The 9,944-nt window shown below is 41.5% G+C and overlaps 1 protein-coding gene across 1 annotated transcript; it reads right to left on the reverse strand.

Moving 5' to 3' along the window:
- Positions 1-3,584: 3,584 nt before the first annotated feature.
- Positions 3,585-7,226, reverse strand: LOC135469915 (uncharacterized). Its single transcript, XM_064748557.1, is given in 4 exon segments — positions 3,585-3,662; positions 6,073-6,173; positions 6,176-6,340; positions 6,578-7,226. Coding segments are annotated over 4 exon segments (993 nt in total).
- Positions 7,227-9,944: the final 2,718 nt, after the last annotated feature.

Genomic DNA, 9,944 nt, shown 5'->3' on the forward strand with positions numbered 1-9,944 from the left:
CTTCCCACGTATACGCCCGATTTGCTGGTGTAAGCTATAAGCCTACCTACACAGGGATTTGTATAAGGGATGGAATACGCCCGAGTGCAATACTGCAAAAAAGTGTACCATCACAGGTGCTTAGTCGAGGAGATTCCACATTTGTTTCACGACTATACACAACAGTACTGCCGCCAACTGTCTAGGGTTATAATGAACAAAAATATTTCAATATTGGTCATCATTGCTTTGGTCTTACTATTGTTATGTATGACTATTTAACGTCTTCATGTACTGTTAGTCTGCGGACCTTTGTGTTATATGTTATAAGCGTAACAGGCCCTGTTATATATGTACAGCGCGGACCTGGCCGAAAGCACCTTGTTCAATGCTCTGTTTATTTAACTGGCTGTTCATTGGCTGTTAATTCTGTGTCTAAGAATAGTTGAATCCACCTGGACCGTATATAAGCCGTGTTTTCTGTGCAGAGCGGAGGTATTTTTGCTGCATCCACTGGGAGCCAGGAGAGTGTCCGACGCTCTCGTATAGAGTCCATTATATTTATATGAGCTGGTGATGCCAGTTTCATTTGGGAGGACAGATTTTTATGCCGGCACCGTTTGTGTACCACAGTAGTACTGATGTCTGGTTTATGTGAATTTCTGCGGAAGTCACGTTTATTGGTGTTCGGATCTTTATTATGATTATACAGTGTGGACTGTGTAATTTGTTTAACACGCTGACCTCACCTGACCGACAAGGTCGTCAAGGACTCTAAACTGAAGTTTTCAGTTTTGCAAAGGACGTTCGTTCTGCCACAAGGTGACATTACTCTACGTCTCTGAACGGCTCGTTTGTGAGTTTCTGCGGGAGCTGTGACTGTTCTAAAGTGGATTATACCTCCATGCCTGTATTTACCCTGTGTTGTGCTCTGCGGGTGTGACGTCATTCAAAGGCTTGACTGTTCCAGTTCTGTGTAACCTGTGTACTGTGTTCGTGTTCGCTAACCTGGCGAAGTACCTGTCTAGGACAATTTGTGACTTGTGTGAATTGTGTGTTTATCCCATGGTCTTTACGCTGGATTTCCTGGAATACATTCCTTGGGATGCAAAGGTGAACTGGAAACTTGTAAAGACCGGTAATACTGATGTGTGTGTTGTTGTTGAACTGTCTGTAAAACTGTACGTCTCATTTTATATATAAAGCATTGTTTACATTGTAATATTGAGTCACTGAGTCTGTTTTCTGTTGCTGTTTTCAATACCGTAACACTATCTGTGCTAAGTGCAAGATTATATAGAGTCCCATTGCCGTACAATTCCAGCCCCAAATTAATAAAGGGGACCTCCAAATACATAAATCTAACACATAAGACTTCCGTCTATAGGCAGGGAGGGGTGGAGGTGTGGGAATGGAGGCGGAGAAAGACGAAGATTGTCGAGCGTGCCAATATTTTATTTGATTGGTGTTTTTACGCCGAACTCAAGAATATTTCACTTATACGACGGCGGTCAGCATTATGGTGGGTGGAAACCAGGCAGAGCCCGGGGGAAACCCACGACCATCCCCATGTTGCTGGAAGACCTTCCCACGTACAGCCGGAGAGGAAGCCGGATGAGCTGGATTTGAATTCACGGCAACCGCATTGGTGAGAGACTCCCACGCCATTACGCTGCGCAAGCGCGCTAACCAACTGAACCACGGAGGCCCCCGAGCGTGCCAATAAGTTCATCATGACATAACTTTCATCGATTTGTTGTTGTTGCTATTGTGACAAGATTAGATTATGAAAAAAGAAATTCAGTTTATGTATGTATGTATGTATGTATGTTTTCCGATGTACTTGAAAATTTCTCAGTCACATCACCACGTGAAGCCATTAGGTGAATGCACATACATTGTATTATTATGGCTGCCGCAGCTGAAGTATCATAACACCAGACATGATACTCCACCCAGTCACATTATGGCCACAGACCCCCATTAATTTTCCATAAGCGACAATGTTTACGATTAGCGCTGTACCTCACCCCCAAACATTCCGTGGGCATTAAGCTTTGGTGCATACCTGGCTCAGCCTGTGAGAAAGAAGCCATAAAAATCTTGGCATAGGTTGACCGCCAAAATCTGGCCCCATCACTACCTGTCTCCTTGTGTCCTCTCGCCCAGAATTTCAAACTTTCATCAGTAAAACTCATACCTGCTCAAAGCTTAGGCAATTTCCATCCTTTTGATACCAAGCATGCACCTGTACACCAAAAACAGCAGGCTGGCAGCGCAAAAAGACTTTACACCCTGAAATACACAGAATTACATTCCCTCCAGAAAATCGGAAGTTCTAATGGGGGTCTTATACTGACACGTGGCCAACCAGTTGTGTGTAGTGCAGTTTTCTTAAAGTTTTTGGTATGACCTGACTGGGGTTCGAGGCAGACGCTCTAATAATAAGGCCACCGAGTGGGCCAAATAACGCAAACTGAGAATCTGTCATGAGAAGAAAGGATTTTAGGGCATGTTGTTTATCCCGATATATCAAATATTTATGCTCTACCTGGTGGCCTGCCACCATAATGCTCCTTATAAGCATATGTTGATCGCAGCAGTTCTGCAGTTCTAAGACAAAATATATTTGTGATTAAGATCCGATGGTGATATTAGTCACTATAGAAGGACTATAGATTTCACTTCACTTCGATAAATTACCGACTTAAATTCGATGGCCGTACAATACAGTTCTATAGGCTGTGTCCATAGTCCATGTGACTGGCAAAGCTGTCTCCACGGAGAGTGTAATGAGCAATATAAACCTCCATATGTGTATGGGTTGATAACTTGATGAAGCTCAAGGTGCACTTGTATGAATTCTTCTTATTACCTCAAGTTCCACACAGGTATTACCGACAAACAATGCATGCATGGCGTTAACGCTGCCTGGAACAGGGGGGAGCAGCAGTTACGACACAGAGAGCACTGTGGCAAGTCTTCAGTACAATATTCAAGTTCAACTCATCATTAAATATAAGTAATATTTGGAATTAAACTGTGTTTCAATGTTCTGTCAGATATCAATGTCCTCTACTTACGACAAAATTCTGCTTTTTTTTAATATAAAAGATAATAACTCTGGCTTACACATGGTATCAGTAACGGCATCTATACTGTTATCCCAGGCAATAAACCGGAAAATAAAACTGGAAAGGTTCAGATTTTGACGGTCAACCTATGTCAAGATTTTTATGGCTTGTTTCTCACAGGCTGGGCCAGGTATGCACCAAAGCTTATTGGCCACGGAATGTCTGGGACTGAGCTACAGCTCTAGATGTTAACATTGTCGCTTTTGGAAAATTAATGTGGGGTCTGAAGCCTGAAGTACAAGTAACAAGAAGGTCTCTCCCACAACTGACTTTAACAAGCTTTATCATTGCCAACAGCACTGTACAAGGACTCCCCTACTTTTACTAAGCTAATGCTTGCTATAGCTCTGTCACCTATTGCAGAAATAATGATGTTTAAATTCTTCACCTAAGCATACTGGCTGGCTGTTGGTCGTCTAGGTTTTTCACCCCTCTCCTCACTTACCGACCTGTTCCTCGCACCCCGTTTCCTCATGGAGGAGATGTAAAGAACGCCATTCTGGTATCCTCATCGGCCACTCTGAATTTTCTCCACTGTATCAAATATATCTGTGTGCAAAAGACAGCGAAGGTTATTACATAAAACCGTCAGCATTATTTATGCCTGCAGACAGATAGGTTAGCCCTGGGGCGACCCAAGGCCTGGGATCAAACGACAGATGCCCTGAGAGAGATGGTCAGAATTACACAGTCCATTCATAATTGATGATATTTATTAATCCTTAATTTATTCCACTAATAAACTTATATTAACTACACTATATTATACATCGGATGGCAAAGCACTGACGAACGCTGCATGTGCCACCGGCACAAAGCCTTAGTCCACCACCCTGTGAAACTATGAAAACAAGAGGACCACAGGAAAAAATTAGCAGCTAATGAAAACAGTTTTCCACTAGCGAACATACGTAGATGAAAAAACGAATACATTAGAATCTACATGCACAGTAGGACAGTCAAAATTGACAAAAACAAGACTGTTCCAAAACGACCTGACTTCGTTCATCGCAAGGTGTCGCCTCCCTACTTCACACAGCTATACTATAACACCCCACATAACACACCACACAGTTACTGTATGACACCCTAAAGGGCACTCCACACTGTTACAGTACAACAGAATAAAGGGCACTCCCACAGTTACAGTACAACAGAATAAAGGACACTCCACACACTTACAGTGTAATACCCCACCTGACACTCCACACATTTACAGAAAAACATTATTAAGGACAATCCACACACTTACGGTACAACACCCCACATTGAGATCCACACAGTTATATTATAACACCCCACATAAAATATCACACACTTACAGTATAACACCCCAAATGACACATTACACAGTTACAGTTCAACACTTCACAGGACATTTCACGCAGTTGCATTATAACACACAGTTACAGTATAACACCCCAAAGGAAACTCAACACAGTTACAGTATAATACCCCAAATGGCACTCAGTCACAGTATAACACCCAAAATGACACTTCTACACTCACAATATGATATCCAACATAACACTTCACGCAGTTACAGTATTATACACCACAGGACATTTTATACAGTTACAGTAAACACCTCACAGCTATTTTATAAAACTATAAATTAATTCCACCCAGTTACAATTTAACATTTTACATGAATGTTCGCAGACATACAGTATAACAGCCAACATGACACTTCACACAGTTACACTACAACACCCACCATGAAACTTTACAGAGTTTCAGTACAACATCCTCAAAGAACACGCCGTTACAGTATAAAACCCATCCCCACATAACAGTCCGCACAGTAACGGCGCAATGTAACACATGGCATTTTACACAGTTACAGTTCAACATACCACAGAACACTCCACATAAATACGGTTTAACACCCCACATGTTACTTCACACAGTTACAGTATAACACCTCTCATGACACTTTACACAGTTACAGAAAAACACCTCCTAGGACACATCACACAGTTACAGAACATCACTTCATACAGTTACAATATAACACTGCACAGGATATTGTACACATTTACATTAAAACACCCCGTATGAAGTCACAATAATACCTCAAATGACACACCAAATAGAAACACAATGAGGAGGGTGACGCACACAATCATTGTGGAACTGTGAGAAGCGAGCTTAAGGCCGCACTGAATTGGTCAACTCTTCTTTATCCCAATTAACACGAGCGGTCCCTTTTCTTTACAGCTACTTTTGATGATGACATCAGAGATAATCACAAGTGGTTTTATTGGCCTGAGAGACAACAGCAGTTTTGTTTCTAAACTATGCTGACATGTTTACATGAGGAATTATACTACCTTCTTTTCTGAGAGTTCTGGAAATATCATGGTTGGGAAAGAAGATAAGGGTCAAAAATGAAGAAATGAATACCAGTATCTGTTTGGGAAATCGATGAACACTTTTGACATCATTGCCGCACGACATTTACGGGGTTAAAATATTCCGTATGAAATTTGCAAACATACGCATCAAATGCCGACAATAGCACAAGTTCACTGAGTTTTACTGGGACTAAACAATGGCTTTTATACAACTTATCCGATCACCTCGTTGAAGGCTGTATTAAGGTGGTTATTGGTAACAATTTAACTCATCTTGATTTTATCTTGGTTTGCTTTTACACAGTGAAAACAACAAACTATTGATTTATAAAGAGTATAAAAAATAGGAAAAGCACAAACAACACCAAACTGAGACCGTCGTATCCAAGGTACGACACAACACATAAATCTGAACCACGTGATCTCAGATGTCCTCCAGCACGTGCTCTACCCAGAATGCCGCTTGCTGACGAGGATTCATTGGCCGACTGTGAAAAATGGCCGACGCTTACTGCATGTTTTCGCTGTAGATAGGAGTTGTCATGATGTCAGTAATGTCAGCGTACAAATCGTCTTCTACAGACGTGATAAGATCGGCCTACCTTCCAGTACTGAACCCTCATAGCGTTCGCAAATTGATCACCAAAAAGAGGAGTGTAGAGAGTCGGCACACCGTGGTAGATAACCTCAACGAGACCGTTGTCCCACCGTGACTGATGAACAGCTTGGTTGTGGAATGTCCCAGTAAATCACTCTGAGGTAGCCAGGAAACTTTCTTAATGTTTCCGTCGTCCCCATGCTTCGGATATTTCCACACAACTGTAACGTTAAGCCTTTTAAGAGCCTCGACCAAATTGTTTTCCACGTTTTCTGGAAGAAAACCGAAAGAGGAACCAAAAAAATGACCAGAACAATGTCGCTTTTTGATCTGTTGTAAATCTTAGCGAATTCTTTGTCTAGAGGTTTTGCCGGTCCGGTTGCCAAACCACAGACGAGAATATGGTTGGGCATGGTGGGAACAGGGTAGCCAAGAACGGTACAGTCGAGAACTTGCCGCTATATAAGGACATCTTGTGAAGATATCCTTGGAGAAAACTTATTCATGACCTCTGGCTGCATGGCGTATCTGCTTAACAGATAACACATAAGGTAGGAGAAGGCGTTTGCCAGTCGCTCCCAGAAGGACATGTCGGTAGTAAACTTTGACACAGGCGCGGGTACAATCATCAAAAGCCGTGCTAACAGAAATATGTGGTAAATCTAGAACGTGAGTAATGAGATATATGCAATAACTGAGGTAAAACCCATCGACGATAGCTAAGTCGAGCTTTTCTTTCTTTGAACTGTATATACCTTCTTTATTCCACAAGAGGTTCTGACACAATAAAGTCCTAAACTCATCCACTGTACCCAGATGCTTGAAAATGTTTAATTCCTCGTTTTCCATGAGTGCAGTAAATTCTAACAATGCCTGTTCTATAGTCTTCAAATCGGGTTTGCTTTTAATGATGATTGGGTGAATTGTTTTCTGGTTATGACTAATTTTCCGGAAGTAATTTTTGTGGTTAAAATTCGATCCTAACAAGAGGGAAATGTTGTGTGCCCTGTTAGCAAGCTCCTGTCCCACTGAGCTCACCTCCAAACATTTGCTGTTTATAGGAACAGACACGAGTAAGATTTTGGCGCAGTGCACTGCCAATGGCACTAGAAGAAAGAGGACACTTGGTTGGAAAGCGATGCTCGTACATCGGCCCATTTTCCGGGAAGAAGAGTGTTCAATTTGTTATTGTTTTAAATGTTTTAGTTTACAATCTATTAGCATTGATGTAATGATTGACCTCACCATAGGGGTATCAAATAATATCAATATACCTTAGTTACAACTACATGTATAAGCAATTCGTCGACGGCACAATTGATTTTTCCAGTTTTGTGTGCTATATGTTATCTCAGCAAAACGAGTGGTACAGTTGGCTGTGTATTAAACTATGTATGTATGTCATGTTAGCGCGATTTGAGGCTTTGGTGGATGCCGTATTCTACGGTGTCATACCAGTCCAGGCCCTCTTAGAATCTGCACGCATAGATTTGCGAAGCCTTTCAGGTAAAACGCCCTACAACAGCATAGGAGAATTCCATATCCAGTTGCAATACTCTTATAAAGCCTCGTGATACCTTCTATAACCGCACAAACAACTAATTACCTTCAGCGTAAAACATCTGAGTATGGGCACTGAGGGGACTCGCTTCTCACCCTGTCAGCTAGGCCAGCGTGAAACGGGCCCTGTAAGTACGACTAAATATCAGAAATGTTGCACCAGGAAACGCAGGCGAAAAAATTAACCTGGATTTAGACATAACGTGTTTGGTGACAAGAGCGCGAGAACTTTCACCCTTTTAGGGAGGCCAGAAAGTGAGCACAAAAGTTTTATATCGTACGCACTGATGTGTTTCAACATGCAGTCGTAGAATCACGATCTCACAACCTGACTCAGATCACAGTAGCGAGGTTTGAAGTAGGTTAGCTTTCAGAAATACTATAAGCTATATACCAGTGTGTTGAGCAGCCTGGCATTTTGTCGAAATGATCAATATTTTTGTGAGCTCAAAATACGAGTGAAAATATTGATCTTCGAGACGAAATATCATGCCGTATACACACACAACACGTTGGAATTAATCATAATGGAGAGTATTACGGCCAACTTTTCCGGAAGTAATACCGATACCTCAGCCAAAGGACGCTGTTATTGGGCGAAGTGGGTAGCTTGCTCAACACTGCCAAACCAGTCAGTAACATGATATAATCTATTCACTTACCTGAAACTTAGTCTTTTCTTGTGTGCAGTCCTGAACACGTCAAAGCTGTAAATTACAGGCTACCTTTAATCCTGAAATATCTTTGACTTCATGTGTGTATCACCTAGATAATCGTGACTAAGAAAGACCTTAACGTCTCAGTTACACAAATGTGCATGCTATGCAAACATGTCCCTTATCAGCTGGGCAGCGGGGCCTGCTGTCACAAAGGGAACTGTTGGACTAACTTCTTTTGTAACCGTTTTTAACCTGTTGTAGCAGTGAGGCTGTTCTTGCATCTATAGCTGTTGGACTAACATTGTTTATAACTGTTTTCAACCTGGTGCGATTTTGTCCGTCTGTTCGTCCGTCGGTATTCGTGTCCCGGCTATACCTCCAACAGTTTTCCATATAGAGTTTTCTTTTTCGATGGATACATAGATCTACAGATGACGATGTATTGCAACTAAACAATTGTTCATTTTTGCAGTTGCCATAGTTACCAGATAGCCATGTTCCTCAGATGCACTTTATAAATAGATATGATTTCGTGTCCGAGCTCTAACTACAACATTTTTCTACGTCGACTTTTAATTTTTGGTGGTTGCATACATACACAGCTGACAATGTTTTTGCTACTCACATTTGTCCATTTTCATAGTTGCCATGGTTTCTAGACAGCCATTTTCCTTATACATACTGTGGACAGATATGATTTTATATCCTGGCTATAACTCCAATAGTTTACCCTATAGAGTTTTCATTTTTGATGGGTACATAGATACACAGATGACGATGTATTGTAACTCACATTAGTCCATTTTCGCAGTTGCCATGGTTACTAGATAGCTATTTTCCTTATATATAATATATAAATAGGTTTGATTTTTGTGTCCGGGCAACAGCATCCCCCCTCCCTTGCAACCATGTTTTCCATGCACAGTTTTAATAATTGGTGGATGCATAGATACACAGATGAGGATGTGTCACGACTCACATTTGTCCATTTCCGTGGTTAACCAGATAACCGGTTTCCTTATGTATACTACGACGCAGCCTTCATATCAGTGAAATATTATTTAGTACGTCGTAAAACTCTAATCAAATAAAAAAAATACGTGTACGACATCAATAGAACTGACTTTGTGCCCCGGCTACAACTCCAACTGTTTTCCGCATAACGTTTTGATTTGAAGTGGACAACATTGTCCACTTGCGATGAAGATTCCCCTCAGGGGTTATACGTACCAGAATGCTGCTAGTATTCTATTATACAATTCAAACAAAATGCTTTTGTTGGGGTATATGTTGTGTTCAGCTAAACTCTTGTTAACCTGATGTAACAATGACGTCTCCTGTTACAGCGGTAGTTGTTTGTTGTATGGTTGTAACCGTTTTTACCGTGATGTAGCCGCAAGGGTTGCTAACACAGCGGTAGGTGTTTGTTGCATGGTTGTAACCCTTTTAACCCTGATGTAGCAGCGAGGGCACTTGTCACAGCGTTAGCTGTTTGTTGTATGGCTGTAAACGTTTTAATCTGGTGTAGCAGCGAGATCTGCTGTCATAGATGTAGCAGTTTGTTGCATGGTTGTAACCGTTTTTACCGTGATGTAGCAGAGAGGGCTGCTGTCACAGCGGGATATGTTTGTTGTATGGTTATACTCGTATTACCGTG

This window comes from Liolophura sinensis, chromosome 7 (genome assembly GCF_032854445.1).
Source record: "Liolophura sinensis isolate JHLJ2023 chromosome 7, CUHK_Ljap_v2, whole genome shotgun sequence".
Lineage (NCBI taxonomy): Eukaryota > Metazoa > Mollusca > Polyplacophora > Chitonida > Chitonidae > Liolophura > Liolophura sinensis.